Source organism: Trichosurus vulpecula, chromosome 4 (genome assembly GCF_011100635.1).
Source record: "Trichosurus vulpecula isolate mTriVul1 chromosome 4, mTriVul1.pri, whole genome shotgun sequence".
Classification (NCBI taxonomy): Eukaryota; Metazoa; Chordata; class Mammalia; order Diprotodontia; family Phalangeridae; genus Trichosurus; species Trichosurus vulpecula.
Genome location: NC_050576.1, coordinates 371,248,094 through 371,269,699, shown reverse-complemented (window position 1 = coordinate 371,269,699; position 21,606 = coordinate 371,248,094). Strand labels below are relative to the sequence as shown.

Sequence of the window (21,606 nt, the reverse complement as noted above, 5' to 3'; positions counted from 1 at the left end):
ATTGTAAGCTCCCTGAGAGTAGGGATTTTAAGAAAATTTTAAGAAAAAATTTTAGTTTCTACTTTGCAAACACCAAAATAAAACGAGCACTTCCATGTCCACCATAAATCAGAGAAAGAGGGTTATGCATGAAGCTGCTACTCTCTATAATGTTTAGCTTGCTTTCTTTTAAAATATAAAAGTCTAACATGTAACTTTCTTTTTCTTCTTTTCATTATTGAATGTAATTTTTATTGCATTGCGATATGAAAAGGATGCATTTAATATTTCTTCTTTTCTGCATTTGGTTGTGAAGTTTTTATTCTCTAACACATATTTTTTAAGTATTTAATTTTTCCCCAGTTAAATGTAAAAACAATTTTTAACATTCATATTTAAAACTTTGAGTTCCAAATTCTCTCCTTTCTTCCCTCCCTAGCACACCCCTCATTGAGAAGGCAAGCAATTAAATATAGGTTATACATGTGGAGTCACATATAACTTTCAAATCTGTCCTGCTCATTATTTGTGCTTCTTCCTGACTTTGCTTCTGTTTTTTTCTGCATATCTATAATTGCTTAAATGATCCTCTTTTGTTCCTTTTTTGAGATTACCTAGCTCCCTCTCCCTTCTATCCCCACTCCTAAATTGAAAAGAAAAAAGAAAAGAAAAACCAAACTTTCTAACATATGCAAAGTTAAGCAAAACAGATCCATATATTGGCTATGTCTGAGGCTATATATCTTGAATTATTCACCTCTCTGTCAAGAGTTGGAAAGCACACTTCTTTACCCGTCCTTTTGATTTATGGTGTGTCTTTTTGTATTGATCAGTTCTAAATTCTTTCAAAGTTGCTTCTCTTTACAGTATTGTTATTATTGTATAAATTGTTCCCCTGGTTTTGCTCGCTTCACTTTGCATCATTTCATACCAGCCTTTCCATGTTTCTCTGAAAAAAAAATCTTTCCCACTTATTTTGTAGTAAGTGACTCTTCCTTCTCCCCCTCCTACTCCCTTTCCTCTCTTAAGACAGCTTTCTGTGTGTTTTTGTTGTTGTTTAGTTATTTTCATGATCCCATTTGGGGTTTTCTTGGCAAAGATACTGGAGTGATCTGCCATTTCCTTCTCCAGCTCATTTTCCAGATGAGGAACTGAGGCAAAGGAGGTTATGTGACTTGCCCAGGGTCACATAGCTAGTAAGTGTCTGAGGCTGGATTTGAACTCATGAAGATGAGTCTTCCTGATTCCAAGCCCAGTGCTCTATCAACTGCATTTGGCTGTGTTGGAAGGACAAGACAGATAAAGGACATGGATATTGACTTCAGGAAACTTATAATCTAGTTGGCGGGAGGTAGCTGGTGGTTCATTTTACTCCCCAGAGCAGCTGCAGTGCTCACCAACATGTTGAGATATGGGTCCTTCAGTGGTGTCATTCAGGCTGTTCCGTTTAGCCTGACTCTTGTTTTTATGTTTGTATATATAAAGTGGGGTGAGAGCAGTTTGGAGGAGGACATCTGGAGGTTGAATCATAAGATCATAGGATGTGAGAGCTGGAAGACAGCTTAGTGATCAACTAATCTAATGCCATCATTTTACAGGTGAAGTTTGTCTGTAAAAATTTTAGTGCATCATGCAGTAATATAATTTGGAATTGGATGAGAGGGGAAATTTACACTCCTGAGATGCCATTTTAGCTGTAACTTTTCTGACCATAACTGTGTTTTAAAGGGTGGATCTTTGTGTTTAAAAATAGCACTTTTAAATGTATTTTCTGGCTTTTTTATAAGCATTTCAAGATTTATAAGAAGATGACAACAGATACTTTTTATAAAGTGAAAGTTAAGTTTTTAAATTTATTGACTTCATTTTGGGGAAAGGAAACATTCTAAAGCCGTTAACTTTTCTTACACTAAATCTGAGGGGGTGGGGCTTTGTTACCAGTGTCTCACAACAAACAGACTTGTAGAGAAGGATTACATTTAGTTTTGCGTGTATTTAATGGCATAATTTCAGAAATAAAAAGAAAGCACGATATTAAAAAATTTTAATGCATGAACTTAATTGCTACTAAATAGAATGAGTCTTATTCTGGGCCCAATGTTAAACAGCTGGAAATCTCTAAGCAACACCCTTGTGTCTTTGAATCTGCCCACGACATCTGGTACCTTGGTTCTTGGACTTTCAAGTTTAGTTCTTTTTCTCCTACACCATGCTAAGGTGAGAGAATAAATGCTGTGAGGGGAAGGAGAAACATGGGTTAAATGATAAAAAACAAATAAATAAATAAAAATTTTTAAAAAAACCCAACCAGATGAAACAATCAAGGAATATGAAGGGATGGGAATAGGTGTGTTGGTTGGATCTAAATTGGAGTAGAAATAGAACAATGAGGGAATGAATGTGGGAGCTTGTTAGGGGTGTACTTTGATTAGTACAGCCTCCTCCCTGTTCCTTTCTGCCTCTGTCCGCTCATCCTGTTGCCATGTTTCTTTGTGTTTCCTTTGTGACCGAAGCATAACCATGCAGGATATGATTGACAGGAAGTTGTCTTAGTAGACAAATACTCTAGATTTTCCTAAAGATTGCTTTTGCTTGTGGGATGAGTAATGTGGGTCCAAGCCCTTTAGAATGTTTTGCAGGCTAATTGGACTTTATTATTTATCCATTCAGCGCTATACACCGTCAGCTCGTAGGTTAGGGGACATGTCCTTTCTATACCCAAAGCTTTATTTTTTCTTTTAGCCTGTTAATCTTATCTCCAACCGACCATGAATGTGTTGTGAACATCTTAGGGTATAGTATCTCTAGTATCTACAATATCTTAGTGATATAGTATCTATATTTATCTATGACAATATGCACTGTTTTAAACAATTTCGGTTCCTCAGGGGTTTGTGATGTCATAGGTGAGGGGACTCCCTCTGCAGATGCAGACTGCTACTCCTTCCTTATCTTAGAGACTCTTTATGAGTTGCCATGGCCGAAAAAAAACCCAAACCTATCACTTTATGATCAGTTTTGTGATGATGAGCCTATCCAAATTTAAAGACACTGTGGTACAGTAGTGAGAAGGCTGGATTTGGAGTCGGGAGATGCAGGTTAAAGAGCCCTGGATTTTAATTCAAAGGACTCGGAATTGAATCCTAGCACTGCCTCTCAATATGTGACTTCAGGCAAGGCAGTTAACTGCTCTGCATCTTGGATTTTTCCTCTGTCAAATGAATAGGTTGGACAGGATATTTGTTGTTGTTTGTTTTGTTGTGGTGGTGGTGGTAGTTTGCCATTTCTTTCTTTACTGGATTAAATCAAATAAAGGTTAAATGACTTGCCTAGGATCACACATCTAATAAATGTCTGAGGCTAAATTTCACTAGCTATGTGAACTTGGACAAGTAAATTAACTGACCTCTCAGGGCCTCAGTTCAAGAATAAAAATATGCCATAGTATGTATAGTACATCAGAGGGTTGTTGTTAGAAGCAAACGGTGTGGTGTTTGTACTATGATGTATAGGGATAGGGACCTGACCTGTGATTTCATTAGTATGTGGAACTCCCAGGTGAAGAATTTCCCTTTACCAGTGTAAATCAATACCTTCTTTTTGACTTCTAGTTAGAGTTGCCCAGATTACTGAGATGTTAAGTGACTTGCCTAGCTAAAGCCACAGAACCAATGTGTCAAGGTCAAGACTTGAACTCAGGTCTTCCTCTATCTACTATGTCACACTACGAACCTTAAAATTCTATATAAATACTGCTTATTGGAATTAAAATAGCTGTATTCTTTCTTCTAACATGGATGTACAGTCCATCATTTGGACTCTAAATCTTTAATTTTAAAGCAAGCTTAACACAGTGCATGGCACAGAGTAATTGCTATATAAACATTATTATTATTGTTATTATAATTACAGATTGATGGGATCTGCCAGAGTTTTGGCCTCACTAGCATAACCTTTAAGAAAGCATTATCCCTTTTATGTAAAAATTAGGCATGGAGTAAGTCTTTATCAGAGGCTTTGAAATTTAATATTTTGATTTAATAATTTAATAAATATGCATCTCCCACCACTACCACCAATCAAAGTTAGTATTTGGAGAGTTAATTTCTTCCACGGATAGTTATGGGGTAAATGATGATCAGAGCTTCCTTGCCTGCCGGTATTATCCATTTTCGTCTTCTAATTCAACAACCAGCATTTCAGCCTCCTAGTATCTGCTTAATACTTATTATTCAATAAAAGTGGTGCAATGTCTTCTGGTTGTCTTGGTTTTACAGAGAGTTTGTTAGTCAACCCCTGTCCCCACTTTGTCTAAAGACATACCAGAAACAAAACAAAGCATTCCTGCTTTATTCTTCCCCCTAACAGTTGCTCCTACTTTAAACTTGGGTCCACGCCAAATGAGAGTCATCTCCGTCCTAAATTGTTTTCAGCATGACATTTTGAAACCAGAACACCTGGTTCTGTCACAAGCCCAACTTGTTCCCCACCCTAGTTATTGTTTTTGAACAAACAACCCTGTCTTTCCAGTTTCCACTCCATTATATTGATGTCCAATTCCATTCAGCAAACATTTATGTCAAGTGACAGATCCAGAAGATGTGTGTCTTGCTCTTTTTAACTTAGTTGGGGCTGGATACGCCTCATAATGGTTAGGGTGAGCTAGTTCTCAGAGTCCTTTGCTTTTGGCCTCATAATGCTTAGGGTGAGCTAGTTCCCAGAGTCCTTTGCTCTTGGTCACTCCCTATTTTTTTCTGATTTTTTTTTACTCTGACCCTCCCTATATTTTCTTTCCCCCAAGAAGGTCATTTCCTTTGCATTTTGAGATCAAGAAATTTGATAGAATTGTGATTGGGAAGGTAGCTAATCTGACTTTTTCAGTTGCATTATGTCTTAGAGACTTTCACAGCTGAAAAAGAACCAGAGCTGGATGTGGTAGTCATTGCCTGTAGTCCCTGCTTCTGGGGAAGCTGAGGCTGGTGGATTGCTTGAGCTTCAGTAGGCTAAGCTCATAGGATGTCCATACTAAGTTGGGAATCAATATACTGAACCCCTGAAAGCAGAGGGGCTACTGGGCTGCTTAAAGAAGGGAAACCTGCTCAGGTCAGAAACAGAGAAAATCAAAGTTTGTGTGCTGATCAGGAGTGGGATCAGCCCATGAGTGGCAGCTATACTCCCAGCCTCAGAGACTCAGCCCCCCAAAATAGTAAGTTTTTGAAAGAACCATAGAGATGATCTAGTTTACAGGTGAGGGAACAGAGGTCTAGAGAGATTACGTGAATTACCTAAGATAGTCTAGTGAGTCACAGAGCTTAAGTCGAAATCGAGGCTTCTTAAAGTCCAATCCACTGCTTTCTTCCCACCTCACCTTCCACATCCTCCTGTCATACATATGTGACATATAATCTAGGATATAGTAGGGTGTCAGAAGCAGGGCTCCAATATCAGCATCTTCTTAGTTCAGGTTCAGTATTGAGAAGAAATGAAATACTCACAAGTCATCGAACATTTAACACAAGATGGTTTATTTTGCCCTGACACAGTAAGGAAGCTCAACCTCCATCTCATCCCTCACCCCTTAGTTATCTCTCTGTGCAAGTGTGTCTGGCCAACAGGGTGGGGTAACATGAAGCCCCACTTGTGTGAGCTTCAGAAGTCCAGTTCCAACAGATCTAGATTCTACGTGGCTGGGACTTTTTACATCTTTAGATGAGTGGGAAGCTGTGTCAAGGAAGCCAGGGCCAGTCATTTAGGCCAGTCGGGTTCCAGAGGCAGCTTTGTTTTCTTTTAGATAAAGTCTCTCCATGCTGTAGGTGAGAGGAAGAAACTGCCTCAGGGACTTGTCCTGTCACATAGGGGATGGGAAATATTCTTGGGGAGGAAAGAATACAGTTATTCTCAGAAGTAAGAAAAATAACCTGTAAAGGAACTTCATTAAAAAAAAAATCTGTGACTAAAAAGTTCCAGTAAATTTTCAGGATCAGCACTCTCTGTTTAAAAAAAATAGGTGAACAAATTTTATTTTCTGACAATTCATCATTAGGGTGAGTACTTTCAATTTAGGGTTTAACTTTTCTTATTCTCCCATCTTTTTTAGGATTTTTATTGTAGGACTTGTTGAAATGGTAACCTAGCGCCTACATACCTTCACTTTCTCAGAACTCAGAACTCTTTCAATCCCTGTGATTTGGCTTCTGTACCTAGCAGGAAAATTGTTCTCTCACTTCCTACTCACCATATCCAATTGTCTTTTTTCTGTTAGCCTCCTAGACCATTCTATGTCATTTAACACTGCTACTAAACCTTTCCTCCTAGATTCTCTTTCATCTTGTGGCTTTTGGAATGCTTCTCTCTGCTGATCTTCCTCACACTTTCTCTGCCTGTTCCTTTTCTGTCTCCTTTGCTAGATTCTTTTCCTCATCCCTATAATGTTAACATTTGCCCAATTTCTGTGCTCAACATTCTCCTCTCCCCTCCCTTCCCTTTCCTTCCTTTCCTCTCCTCTCTCCTAATCCATTCTCCACCCCTCATCTCTCTTCTCCCCTCCCCTCCTCTCCCCCACTTCTGTCTTCCATTTTCTGTCCTAACATTCTTACTCACCCCCATGGCTCCAACTATCTGCGTTGATGACTCATATATATCTTCAACCCTGATCTCTGTGCCAAGCATAATGACCAGTATCTCCATATGCTTGCAGGACACATCACAGTTGATATCTCCAAAACTAAGTTTATCTGTCATTTTAATACCTTTTCTTTTCTCCAAAACTAAGTTTATCTGTCACTTTAATACCTTTTCTTTTCTACAACTCTTTTTCAGTTCTCTAACTCAGATACCACCCAGTGTCCCATGTTTGAAACCTCATTATTTTCTTTGACTTCTTCCTTCAGCTCTTAGATCTAATCACTTACCACATCCTGTTGATTCTTCCTCCTCATTCTCTTGCATCTGTTCATTTCTTTTCATTCCCTCTGGTCTCACCCTAGAACAGGGCCTCATTATCTTCTGAGATTTTGGAATAACTTCTTTACCAGTCTCTACACTCCTTCCCTTCCTCCCATCCCACCTGTCTCTTTCATATTCCTACCAGGTTAATCTTCCTCATGCCTAGTGTTGTTAATGACCGTAGTGTTTTCAAAAGAGAACTTCCTTCTAAGATCCTTATTGCTAATGAAATAGTTAGAACTCGTTAACCTACCTGTTCAAGGTCTAGCATTCTTTTCTCTTCCATTCATCCATCTTTCCAGGCTTATCTTGAACTTTCCTGTGTTCATTCTCTGTGCCAACCAAACTAAGACAACTAGCCAACACCCAAAGACACTCCTTGTTTTCTCATCTCTGAGTTTGTTTTCTCTCCTTCTCTGGCCAGGATACTCTTTCTCTGTCCACTTTTTGAAATTTTACCTGTCCCTGAAAGCCCCACTTACTTCATGAAGCTTTTCCCCTGATATCCCTGGTTAATCATTGTCTTTCCATATTCTATTCACCATTTAGGAATCATAGTCTCATAGGCTTAGAATAGAAGGGCACCATCAGACCCAACCCTCTCACTTTACAGATGCTGAAACTGATACCCAGAGAGTTTAAGTGACCCAAAGCTTATAAGTTTCTCAGCTGAGAGTCAAACGCGGGTCTTCCTGACTCCAGATCCAGTGCTCTATCCACTAGACTAGATTGCCTTTTAATACTTTTCTCATATAATACCTTTTCTTTCTTCACAATGCACTTATTATATATGTATGTGCGATTTAACCTTCAGAAAGGTAGGGAATCTGTCTTAGCCAATGTTTGTATCATCCCCAGTGCTAGCACGATGCTCTGTATTCTATTCCTTAATAAGCGTTTGTTGAATTGGATTTGTCCCTAATTAATAAGACTTAGAGTATGTATGTATGTGTGTGTGTGTGTGTGTGTGTGTATATATACATAATATATATATATACATATATATACACATAACATTAATACCTATACCCCAGTAGCTATAAGGGTTCTAAATTCCTGACTCTTCCACATGTCCACTCTTGAGCAAGTGACTACACATTTTGGTCTCACTTTCCTTTCCTGTAAGATAAGGACACTGGCTAGATGAACTCTCAGGCCCCTCTGATCACTTAGCCTTTATGAGACTGTTTCCTATGATGTAAAATGGGGATTATTATATTTGTACTATCTATGTCAGAAGGTTGTTTTGAGGACCGGCTGGAAATGCTTTGTGACTGGGAAACGAATGAAGTATCAGCTATAATTATCATGTTATTCTGAAAGCTGTTATACCTTTGAGACAGTGGAATAGGTCATCCTCACCTTATAAAAACTATCATCGAAGACTTTTGCAGTATCTAGAACGTGGCAAGGAGAACGAGTAGGAAAGAAGTGAAAAGTAGTTATTCCTTCGAAAAATTTCACTGTTTTTCCCCATTTCTGAGGGAATATAAAGCTTTATAAACAGTTCTTCTTCATTTATCTTCTTTTTTATTCTTTCCTTTTTATTTTCATGTTCTCTTTTCTACTCTTTTTTTTCTAAGTACATAGTGTTTGATAGATGAAGGGAGGCTGTGGTCTCAGGGTTGCATGTAAGAAATCTATTGCATTTCGTCTTCTTCCCCTTCCCCCAGCCCTGTACTGATTATGGAATATCTAGAGAAAGAATACAGGTTGTTATTTCTGCTCCAAGACATGTCTGTACTATGTACGTTTTGGAATACCAATCCTTTGGCAGCTTACTTATGACAATGAATTTTAGGTTATGTCAGGATCTTCTTTCTTTTTAGACACCCTGTTTTCCAGAGCTAAGGCCCAGCAAGCTAGCTGTGCCCTGAGCTTGACATAACAGCAATCCTTTGCTCTCTGGATGAACTTTGCTGCAACTAAATCACAGAACTGATGGTCCCTGAGCTTGGGCAAGCACCAATAGGCCCAGACGTGAAGGCCTGCTATGAATGGACTTTTTGTCACTAGACACAGTTGCTGCTGTGCCTCACCACTGTTGCTACAGTATGCTACACTGATTCTTTGTCTACTCACAAATATATAAATCAAGGTTTAGCCCCACTACCTCGGGTCTCCTACTGGAGGAAGCTCTGACACGTGTGTCTAATTTCTCTTCCCCATCGGAATAAAGAAAGCTTTTTGCTTTTAACCTGTGTGAGCTCTTTGGTATTTTTGGAGTTAACAGTGGTTGCAAAACCTCTGTGACTCTTTGATCATTTGTTACCAGTGGACAGTTATAACCAGGCATAATAGAGTTCAAGCTGGAAGGGACCTTAAGATCAGTTAAACCAGTGCCACCACTTAACAGATTAAGAAACTGAGGCCTTGAGAAATTAAGTAAAGTAACCCAAGATTGAATGGATTACTTGGAGTGCTTTAATTAAATTAATGTTTATTGTAGGGCTTTTATTTGTCAGAGTTCTGTGGTAAGCGTTGATGTGCGTTGTCTCCCAAATGTCATTTGAGCATTCATCCATTAAATATATTTTGAGTTCCTAAAACGTGTAAGGCTCTTCTTTCCTCCAACTAATTTGCATTTATTTTGGGCATATTTCTATACATACATGTTGTTTCTCCTGAGTTGAACATAAGCTCCTTGAGTGTAGGGAATTTTGTTCTTGTCTTTGTTCTCCAGCGCTTTGTATAGAGTCTGTCAAATAGTAGTATGGGGTTTGCGATTGATTGATTGATTGATGCTATTCTTCTCAATAAAGCCTTTCCTCCTCACCTGCATTGTCTAAAGAAATCCCACCTGTGCTTCAAGTTCTATCTTCTCTTTGAAGTCTTCTCTTGCCTATTTACGTTCAACTCGTCCTTAACTGAATTCCTACTGGACTTCCAAAGTCAATGCACATTATTAAATACTTAATTGTTCTTTCTTTGGTGTGCAATGGTTTTCTCCCCTACCATGTTGTAAACTTCTTGAGGGGTAGTGACCGTGGCTTACACTATTTTTGCACTTCCAGCCACACATCAGCATGCCAGACATATGGTAGGTGATAATAGGGGTGTGCTGGAGAAAGCTTACACTGGCAGGTGAGAACCGATTGTTAAATTTTCAGTGTGACCATTTACACCTTGGGATTTGGCAAACACTTCAAATCAGGGCTTGATTTATTGTTTCATGGATGGTCTAGATTTAACAAAGTGATGGAGAAAATGTCAATAATATGCATTAAACTTAAAAGTGTTGTGCATGCATTATCTTTCTTTCTGGAGAGCTGATTATTAAGCGATTAACAGCACACTGCTAGTGATAGATAAAGAAACTATTGTTGAATCTTTTAAGGCTTTAGATTAGGAAAGATGGCAACACATTTGTACGATTCTATGAAATTGCCGAATGACAAAATAAATATAACCTGTTCCCCTTGTTATTAATGACAGAGTACCCGAGAAGCAGAGATCAAATTAAAAAGTGAAAGCAGAGTTAAACTCTTTGTCTTGGATCCAGATGCCCAGGTGAGAAGTGTGTTTTTGTTTGACATCTTCCAGAACCAAGCAGAGATATTACTTATGCTATGCATTTTAAAATGGTAGTATTTACCATTTCCTCATTTTCTTTTTAAGAAGCTTGACTTTATGGGACTCGAACCAGAAGTGAAGCCATTTGAAGAGAAGTCTGGGAAAAGGATTCTCGTCAAGTGCAATGATTTGTCTTTTAATTTGCAATGCTGTGTTGCTGAGAATGAGGAAGGACCCACAACAAATGTAATTGCTTTTGAAAATATTTGTTTATCTTTTTTGTGTGTGGCATCAGAGGCATTGAGATCCTTTCGATATGATAAGCAGTTTTCAGGGCAGTCCAGCCTGGGAATCTCCATTTCCCTACTCAGGGAGTTTAGGAATGCTTTTAGAACAACCGTGCGCGCAGATGTAGTCATGGGCATTGTTTGGCCTCCAGGGTCAAGACGGATGTGAATGATAAGATGTTGGTTTTATGCTGGATGCTGTTGATGTTTTATGTTTAAGGCTTTTTCAGAGCCATGATTTATTTTCTGTGGATCACAAAAATAGACCAGGAATAGAGACAAACCGTATTATAAATCTGGTTCCTGTTGTACCTGTTGAAATTAAACATTTTTTTTCCCACAGAGTAGTCCTGTTATATAATATAAATAACTAAGGAATAATACACATTTTCAACCTTAGTAGCTTACAGCCAGTATTTCTTCATTAACCAGTGCTTCCTTTTCACAAGTTAGGTAATAAAGATGGTAACCAATATTTTGTTCCTTCCCCTCCAGGTAGAGCCTTTCTTTGTGACCCTCTCACTATTTGACATAAAGCATAATAGAAAGATTTCTGCCGATTTTCATGTGGATTTGAACCACTTCTCAGTGAGGCAAATGCTACCTGGCCCACCCCAGCATATGGTAAATGGCAGTGGAGACAGTTTACAGAGGATTCAAAATTTCTTTCATGAAGCCATGTTGCAGTATCCAAAGCAGGTATGGACAAAGAAAGGTACTGCATTAATGATGTTAATGCCCATCTTACTAGGGCAACTTTAGAGATGGATGACAGTCATTCTTTGTTTTATCTGTTTTCACTTCAAAGCCTACCACTATAAACCTTCAAAAATTTCACAATGAAGAACTGTGATTAGGATAGTAATGTTTAAGAATGGAAATAAAATTTAAATTTCCAATATTGAGTAAGAGCATTTTTTATCATGGATTTAGGGTTAAATGTAATTGATTACTGGTGGAGGGATAACAAATTGGCTTGAAGGAAAAAAGAAGGAAGAGGCCTTACTCATTTCCTCTTTCTTAGTTTAGAGCTTTCTTTTTACTTTTTCTCCTTCCCAACTTGCAAGTGTTTTCTTTGATTGGTATAAACTTTCCATTTGTTACCTAATTTGATATGCTGATAATTTTTTTTTAAATTTAATTTTTAATTTATGGAATAAAGCAAGCATTTCCATAATATAGTATAATAAAAAATGATTGAACATGAAACTACAAATCTATTATGTATACCTTGCTATTCCTTTTAAATATATAATAAAGTTATCACGTAGATTTCTTTTTTTTTTCCTTTTTTTCTTCCTTCCCCGCCCACCATGGCTACCATTAGACACAAATATGTATATATATTTAAAATAATTCTATGCATACTTATATTTATCAATTCTTTCTCTGGATGCAGATAGTACCTTCCTTCATATGTCCTTTGTAGCTAATTTGGGTATTTGTAATCGTCAGAATGACTTAGTCAAAGTTGTTCTTCAAATAATGTTGCTGTCACTATATACAATATGCTCTTGGTTTTGTTTATTTCACTCTTCATTATTTTGTGCAAATCCATCCATGTTTTTCTAAAATTGTTCAGGTGATCATTTCTTACAGCACAGTAGTATTCCATCCCAATCATATACTACGACTTGTTCAACCATTGATAATTGGAATGTATCCACATGTCCCACTACTTTAGAAACGTGTGTGTATGTGATTTGTATAATGTTATAAGTTATACTTATTGAAAAAATTATGTTTCTACTGCAGGGAATTTTCTCAGTCACATGTCCCCATCCTGATATATTTCTTGTGGCTAGAATTGAAAAAGTCCTCCAGGGAAGCATTACACATTGTGCTGAGCCATACATGAAAAGTTCAGACTCATCTAAGGTAGGAGGCATCTTATGCTTTGTGATGACAAAAAGAATGAAGAGAAGCTGAAGCTTTTGCTTATTTTAAGTTTATAGTACTAATGCCCAAAAAGACCCAAGTCTGAGCCATTGTTTACATTCTAATTCAATCCAATATGTATTTATTTTGCATGTATTTTGTTAGATGCTGGGAATATCAAAACAAAATGAAAAGGAGGCATTGCTCTCAGGGAGCATACATTTTACTGAAGTGTTTTCTAACATGTAATATTTCTAACTTTGTATTTTGGGTTGGTAATAAAAGGTTGTGTGTGTGTGTGTGTGTGTGTGTGTGTGTGTGTGTGTAAAATATCAAATCCTGTTCATCCTACTCTAAAAGGCATTTGTGAAGACAAGACTTTTATCAACCAAAATACCCAGATTTTTTTTTAAAAAAGTTTTATTCACTTCCACATACATAGTTATTTTGCTATTTCATCCTGTTTTGGGCTTTTGAATTTCATTTTAATGAATCTCTTAAACTCAATTATTTTGGAAGACTACATATTTAATATGCAGGTAGCTGTGATTTTGCCTATCTAAATTGAGAATGTGAATTGATATTAAATAGCAGTACAGTAAACAGCATAGTATAATCAGAGTATTGACTTGGAGTCAGGAAACCTATATTCAAATCCCACCTTTGGAATTTAGTAATTTTGTGACAATGATCAAGTTACTTAGTGTCTCTGCCTTAGTGTTCTCCTCTGTAATATGAGGTTAATAATACTTGTACTACTTACCCCGTAGACTTGTAGGGGAAAGTACTTTGTCAATCTTAATAAACATGAGTTATTGTTACTAAGAAAAGAAAGGGGTGTTTGGGTCATCCTGTGAAATCTTATTTCTAGCTCTTTTGGCTATCAGTCGATAAACATTTATTAAGCAGTTGCTAAGGTACTATCCTAAGGGCTGAGGATACAAACAGAGGCTAAATCTGTGCCCTCAAGGAGCTTACAATCAAATAGGGGAGACAACATGGAAACAAATATATGCAAAGCCAGCTATTTATAGGATAAATAGGAAATAATTAACAGAGGGAAAACATTAGAATTAAGAGGGAAGACTTCCTGTGGAAAGTGAGGTTTTTTTTTGAGACTTAAAAGAAGCTAGAGAGGACAGTAGTTGGAGCAGAAGAGGAAGAACATTCCAGACATGAAGTACCACCAGAGAAAATGCATGATGCAGAGAGATGGAGTTTCTTGTTTGTGGAACAGCCAGGAGGCCAAGTCACTAGAAGAATGTAGGTCCAGGAGTAATGAATAAGAAGAATGGAAAGGTAGGAGGGGCTAGGTTATGAAGGGCTTTGAATACCAAACCAGAGCATTTTATATTTGCTCCTGGAAGCAATAGGGAGCCACTGGAGTTTATTGAGTAGGAGGGTGCCATGAACAGACCTTCCTTTTAGGAAAATCACTTTAGTGTTGAATGGAGAGTGGGTTGGAATGGGGAGAGCCTTGAGGCAGGCAGATCCATTAATAAGCTATTTGTAGTAATTAAAAAGTGAGATGAGGGCCTGCCCTAAAAACCTTTAAAGTCCTTAACTTACAAATGCATTGTATTTTGAGAGCTTTTTAGTTCACTTTAATTCAGCAAACATGCATTTTCCATTGGAAACAGTATCATTAATGGATTTAGCCCACAAAAGCCTATTTAACCCAGAATACAGTTAAAATGGGATAAATTTATGATGAAAACAGTCAATAATTTAAAAAAAAAAAACCCACCATGAAGTACTAGTAGTTGAATGAAAGAAGAGAAATAAAATAGAAAAAAAGGCCTTTTTCACCTTTACTGATGACATTTTAGGAAAATGTTTATCGAATCTAGAGGAAGGTGATCCAGTGAATAGAAATTTTGGTGGAGATGCTGAAAGAGACTTCTGAGTCCATGAAGCAGCTTTAGAGATGGGTGACACTGATTCTTTGTTACATCTGGTTGTACTTCATATCCTACCATTGTCTTTTTCCTTGATACAGCTGTATCAGCAACCTTACTCTGAAACATATCAGTCAACAATTAGCTTCCTTATCACTTTCTATATAGAGAGAAAAAGAGGGATAGAGAAAAGGAGGAGGGAAGGGAGGGAGGAGAGGAAAGGAGGAAGAGATTTTACAAATGCAAGTAGGCAGGAGGGCAGCAGAGACGGTGGAGGGTCACAGAACAATGAACATAATATAGTGAGAGAGAACCCAGGAATCTCCCAAGTGGGAAGGGACCTCAATGGCTACCTAGTTCAATCCAAACTTTAACAATTCCTTCTACAGCACACCTGACAAGTGATCATCTGCCTTTTGCTTAAAGACCTCAAATGAAATCTCACCATTTGGTTAAAGGGGGAAAACACTGACTCTGGAGATATGGGACCTGGATTCATTCCTATTCCACCTCTGATGCTTATTACTTTGTGACCTTCAGTCCCTACCACAGTGTCTGGTACACAGTAGTTGCTTAATAAATGCTTCTTGATTTGACTTCAACCTTTTGGGCCTCAGTTTGTAAAATGAAGGGGTTGGACTAAATGACCTCTGAGATCCTTTTGAGTTCTAGAGTTATTGTTCTTTCTTTCTTTCTTTCTTTTTCTTTCTTTCTTTCTTTCTTTCTTTCTTTCTTTCTTTCTTTCTTTCTTTCTTTCTTTCTTTCTTCCTTCTTTTCCTTTTTCTTCTTTCTTTCCTTTTTTCTTTCCTTCCTTCCTTCCTTCCTTCCTTCCTTTCTTCCCTTTCTTTTCCTTCTTCTCTTCTCTTCCTCCTTTCCTTTCTCCTTCTTTCTTTTCTTTTTTCTTTCTTTTTTTTTAAACAATTTTAATAGGCTTGAGGTAAATAAAAACTTGTATTTGCACCTTCCACTCATTCTGTTTTGCCCTCTGGAGCCAAGCAAAACAATGCTAATCCCTTAGATATGACAGCCTCTCTGATACTTGCAGACAGCTATCTTGTCCCTCTTTTTCCTGTATTCTTCAAATAATTCTCTTTTGTATCTCATGAAATTAGGGTCCTCCATAATCCTGGCTGCCCTCCCCAGAATACACTCCAGTGTATTAATGTCAATTGTGCCAGGGATCTGTGATTCTTATCAGTGTCCTTCCTAAAATGGGATGCCCAGTTTGGACACCACACTCCACATGTAGTCTCATGAGGAGAGAGTACAGTGAGACTCTTACCTCCTTATTCCTATATGCTATAATTTTCTTAATGTAGTCTAAGATGCTAGCTTTCTGTGAAATAAAATATTTATGCATATCTTTGATTTGAGAGAAAACTGAGTTGTGAGTAATGTAAGACAGAGCCCTAGGAGAAACAAAACAGATGTGTGTTGCCCCAAAGGGAAAGAAAGTCAAGGGATTTCTCATACTAGCTTCTGGTGCCACTGACCAAGAATAGCTTCATTGAAGACTAGAGAGGAGCAGGGTGGGTTAAACAACAGCCTGGTAGTGGGTACAAGGAAGAAGCAGTCTGCACCTAGTAGCTAAAAGGTAAGGGACCACTTATACATACATCGTATGCTTGGGAAGTCCCTATAGACTTAGCATAGAATCTTAGAAACTACTATCCTAAAACCTTCATCTCTCTATGGAGACACAGAAGCCCAGAAGAGAGCCCAGAAGGGTTGTGATTTGCATGAGGTTCCAAGAGTCAGATCTCTTAACTGCCCGATCATGTACTTTCTGTCCCCGAATCCTGGCTGTTTTAGTGAGATAACGGAGATCATATGATCCCCTGGTTTACCAGACTAGTAACAATATTAGGCATTTTTTGATTTGATTTGGATAAGAAGAAGGCAGGAAAGGAGACCGGAGCATTGTGTTAGAAGCTTATTAGCATCAGGGGGTAGAGAACTGGGGGAAATCTCAGCTAAGATTTGAGGTATTTAATAGGAGGCTCCTGGGCGCTTGAAGTCACCCACCCTGGTGCTGTTCGTTCGGCCACAGTATTTCCAACAGTAAATCTTTTTGGCTGATTAAAGTATAGTAAAAGTTAATCCCTGGAGGGACTTTTAAAAAGGGTGAAATCTTAGAATGATACATTCTTTTATGTTCTGACTAATAATCTATGAGTGTGAAAGATCAAACACAGTGTTTACTGTATATATGGGATTTGTGTCCAAGGCCTAAGTAAAGTCCACTTATCTCTCTACTGGCCACATCCTGTCTTCTGCAGAAAGCAATTCTTTTTTTTGGGGGGGGGTGGAGTGGGGTCTGTACCTGTGATTTCATTGGTAAGGGAATTCCTAGTATGGACATTCCCTCCACCAATACAGCTGAGCAATTTGTCTGTATCATACATGTAGCGTTGCCTGCGTTCAGTGAAAAGTTATGTAACCTGTCCATGGTCACACAGCTAGTATGTGTCTAAAAGAGGACCCAAACCTAGGTCTTCTTGATTCTAGACCACTTTTGTGTTATGCTGCTGCTCATGGGACTGTTTACCATGGAGATGATGTTATCTCCCCTAGTTAAGTTTTACATCGAAAGCTTTTCAGGGTTTGACTAATGTCTCACTTGAATTTTTCTTTTTCTTCACTTACCATGGAATGTGAACTCCACTAATGCAACAGGACCCAGTACATGGTGAAATAACTTTCCTGTGGGCCCATAAATCTTATTGCAAAGCAGTGGTCAAGGAACAGCATTCACCTGATAAGAATGGAAACTTTTGGTAAAAGCTGCCATGGGGAGAGAAGTTTTATGACCCCCATATATAACATAAATATATGTTATGTAGAAAAGCTGAAGCATTAAGCTGCCCTATGGGGATCATTGGTTAAAAAAAAAGTATAGACGAATCTTTGTGCTACACATAATTAGAGGTTTAATAAATACCCTTTGATTTTTCCTGTTTTTTACTTAATGTTTTGTGTACAGCCCCTCATCTTGGCAAAAGAAATTAGAAGGCTACCCTAGAACATTAATTCCAGTTTCGTGTGTCTGTGCTAGTCTACTCCTTCCCTCGTAAGGACAGTTTGAATATGTGATTTTTGTAGGATTTTAGGGTTGAAAGAGTGACCTTAGGGATCATCTAGTTTAGCTGCTTCATTTTAAAAATGTCCAGAGAGATTAAAGAGACTTTAAAAAATCAACAAGTGGTAAATCAAGTCCTGATTTGTGGTGTTTGCTGATTTTTGAGGTGTAAATGCCTGCTTGGAAAATTTAGCAAATCAGCTCTCGCAAACTGGTTTGAGGTAGCTCCCGCATACTCCCAGATTTTTCCCATGGAATACCTTTTGCAAAGACCTGTGGCTACAGAGTATATAAATCTTTCCACATTCTGCCATTTATAAAGAAACGAATTTCTTTTCAGGTTTGTAGTGCTGCTATTCCTAGGGCTCAGGGGATAAATCTTTGCTATTTGCTGTCTTTGTAATGCTCCTCTGTGATCTGGTTCTTTCTCTCTATGTCTGTGACACAGCCTATGTCCTGCTACCGTTTGCTTATCTCCTGACTTTACTTTGATTTCCTGCAGGTTGCCCAGAAGGTGCTGAAAAATGCTAAGCAGGCCTGCCAAAGACTAGGACAGTACAGGATGCCATTTGCTTGGGCAGCAAGGTAAGGCAGCAAGCCTATAAACCATTTCACTGGCCAGCTCTTCCTGATGTGGTTCTCTAGGGTGCTTGTATTTGAGTCAAAATGTTTTCTGATTCCACTGTTCAAAGTGGAAACTTTGTGATAGAATGGAAAAGGCATGGGATTTGGAGTCAGAAGATCCAGATTCTAATTTTGACTTTGCTGGCACGATAGACAGAGCGCTGGGTATAGAGTCAGGAATATCTGAGTTCAAATGTAGCCTCAGATAATTATTGGCTATGTGACCCTGGGCAAGTCACTTAGCCCTGTTTACTTCAGTTTCCTCATCTTATCAAATGAGCTTGAGAAGGAAATGGCAAACAACTTCAGTATTTTTGCCAAGAAAACCCCAAGTGGGGTCATGAAGTGTCAGACATAACTGAAATGACTGACCAACAACTTATTAGCTAAGTGACTTGGGGCAAGTCACATAATCCTTCTGGGACTCAATGTCCTTTGTAAGCTATAGGGGCTAGGCTAGAAGGTCAAAGGGCCGTTCTTGAGGATCTAGAGCCCCACATGTGGCCCTGAGGCTACAGGTTCCCCACCCCTGGGCTAGATGACTTTTAAAGTTCTTTCTGTACTAAATTAGTGATCTTATTAGTTTTAGGAAAGGACTATATTTTCACCTTGGCCAGTGTGTGTTTATGGGTCATTGTTTTATAACAGAAGAAGTCTTATTGGTATTGTGTGATGACTGGAAGAGTGAAGGGAACTTAGATTGTAAGAGTATCCTGAACAGGAAAGCAGGGGGACTGAGCATCAGCTATGGGAGAGCTGCAGCTAATCGCCATTGTGGTCATCCGTACCATAAGGAGTTGGCTGCACATTGTTTTTATAAACACAAACCATTCACTGTCACTGTGGAGTTTCCTATGTAAATGAAGCTACTATTGGTCCTTCTATATCAATCTACCATGTTCTCACATAATTAAATTGTCCTTGGTTACAGTTAGTATAATAATAATGGTTCTTCATTTAGAAATTAGTGTTCAATTGCTGTATTTGTCTTGGCTTGCCATAAGCTATTTTAAAGCTTGCTACTTTGATTTTTCAGAACGTTGTTTAAAGATTCATCTGGAAACCTTGATAAAAACGCTAGATTTTCTGCACTCTACAGACAAGACAGCAATAAGCTATCAAATGAAGACATGCTTAAGTTACTAGCAGATTTCCGGAAGTGAGTTCAAACTCTTATATTTATTTTCATGTCTTAGAGGGAAAAAAGCAATCATTAATGGTTGAACATGGATATCACAAGAGACATTGGCACAAAAGCAGTAGAAAAGGATTGCTCCTTGTCGCCACATTCCTTTACAATTTTGACCCTAATTTCCACCTTAATACATCCATACTTACACACCATTTCTACCCAGAGAAGAAGTGTAAGGCATAATGCTAACACTAGCCAGTTATCTATGAAATCTGTTCTTTCTTCCACCCTATCCTACCTTTCTTTCTCTCTCTTGTTCTCGTTTTCTCTCCCTCTCTCTTGCATAGATAGGTGGTGCCTGATTCTGGGGGGCCTTAAATACCAGTCAAGGGAGCCTAAGCCTCACTCAGTGGGCCAATAAAGAGACACTGAAGAATTTTGAGCAGGGAATGACATGACCATGTCTATGCACAAAGAAAATTACTGTGGAAGTGGTCTTTAAAATGGATTAAAGGTGATACCAACTAGAGGTGGGGAGATCTCTTAGGGAGCTTTTTGTAATAGGCTAAAAATAGTACAGACATAGATTTGCCTGCTCCTTTAAGACTTACAAAGTGCTTTTCTCACAACGGTCCTGTAAGAGATCTGGATAGGTACGAATGAATCAATCAATAAACATTAGGGATACAAAGAAAAAAATAGAATGTGTTCCCTACTCAAGGAGTTTACATTCTAACCATGGAGACATCATTTTCACAACTAGTTTTGCCTTAGAACAGTGGGGGGAGGCAGCTAGGTGGCACAGTGGAGAGAGCATGGGTCCTGAAGTCAGGAGGACCCAAGTTCAAATCCAGCCTCAGCTGTGTGACCCTGGGCAAGTCATAAATGAATAAATAAATAAATAAGTGGTTACATACAAATATATAACAGAGTAGTTGGAAGATAACCTTAGGGATTCTGGGCAAGGACTCCTGTAGGCATTGAGTGGTCGTAGTAATTTCTTCCCCACTGAAGAGTACTATTGACATTTACATAGCTAGATCCAGATCTTTATAATTTGTTCTGTATAGTTTTGTGATGACTGCTCCCGTCCTGTCTTAATCCTGTAGAAAACCTGATAGCTCCTAAGTAGCAGTCTCCATAATAAGAATTTTTCCATAAAATATTAACTTACCTTAATTCCATGACATTGACTAGAAGGACTAAGAACGCCTCTGTGTTTGCATGTAAAATACTATCTGTATTTGCATGCATTTGTGAACGTTGTATGCATAATGAAGTTCTGGGATGCATGTATTCAGTGATCCAGTTCAGACAAAAAAAAATAGGCTCAAATTACCCAAGGTGGCTTAAATTTGTATCTTCTATTTTCTCTCTTTTTTAAACAATAGCTTCTAAAGAGTGTATTTCCTTTTGGGACAGCTATGCAATTTGCTTAAAAAAAAAAAACTCACCCAACTAACCAGTTTGCTACTTTCCTGAGCTGTGGGTCTATACAGGAAATAGAAGAGGAGAAAGAGGCTGAAAAAACAAATGAACAAAAATATAGAACATGCTTTGGATAGTTTCAGAGTTGCTTTTCCCCTTCTGTATTGGGTCAGCCAGGATGTGTGGTTAGTGGGAGTGTAGGAAATATTATTTTTCCTTAGAAAGGAGTTGCATCTGTGTGACCCCAGGACCAGGGCTGCAAAAACAGCTTTTTTTTTTTACTCGTAATTAGGTCTCTTATGTCCCAGACAGGTAGTTTATTGCAAGTATGTTCAGACAATGCAATGTTAACATGTAATTTTACTTTGTAGGCTTAGTTAGGATTTTTGAGTGCCCAGTTGTTAGCATCAGAAAGGTAGGATTACCTACCATTGAGATAGAAGATGGGGCCCAGTCCTAGGGAAATTTATCTCCTTTGGTGATGACAGCCAACCGTATGCTTATGCTGTTGTTATGTTGCTTTTGAAATGCCTAGGAATTCAAAAGTCCACCAGTGTCTCTTTTGCATAACTTACGTCTAACAAAAGAGGTTTGAAAAGCTGGTCCATAAAATTGGGAAATATGCCCCAAATTTGAACACTTTCAAATATATTTTGTATACAAAGTGAAGCCATACAAAGCTATTTTTTTAAAGCTTTTGTAGAAATATTCTCTGTCTCTGTCTCTCTGTCTCTCTGTCTCTCTGTCTCTCTGTCTCTCTCCCTGCCTCCCTCCTTTCCCCCTCCCTCCCTCCCTCCCCATCCCCCCTTCACACACACACACACACACACACACACACACACA

The 21,606-nt window shown here is 38.3% G+C and overlaps 1 protein-coding gene across 8 annotated transcripts in view; it reads left to right on the top strand.

The window, feature by feature from the left end:
* Positions 1-21,606, top strand: part of DOCK9 (dedicator of cytokinesis 9) — a 226,764-nt gene that overhangs the window by 73,595 nt on the left and 131,563 nt on the right. For all 8 annotated transcript variants that reach the window (XM_036756911.1, XM_036756919.1, XM_036756916.1 and 5 more), the window contains exons 10-15: positions 10,360-10,434; positions 10,543-10,683; positions 11,220-11,423; positions 12,480-12,602; positions 18,082-18,164; positions 19,240-19,362. In XM_036756911.1, the coding sequence (XP_036612806.1) occupies positions 10,360-10,434; positions 10,543-10,683; positions 11,220-11,423; positions 12,480-12,602; positions 18,082-18,164; positions 19,240-19,362 (749 nt within the window). The remainder of the gene's footprint in view (positions 1-10,359; positions 10,435-10,542; positions 10,684-11,219; positions 11,424-12,479; positions 12,603-18,081; positions 18,165-19,239; positions 19,363-21,606) is intronic.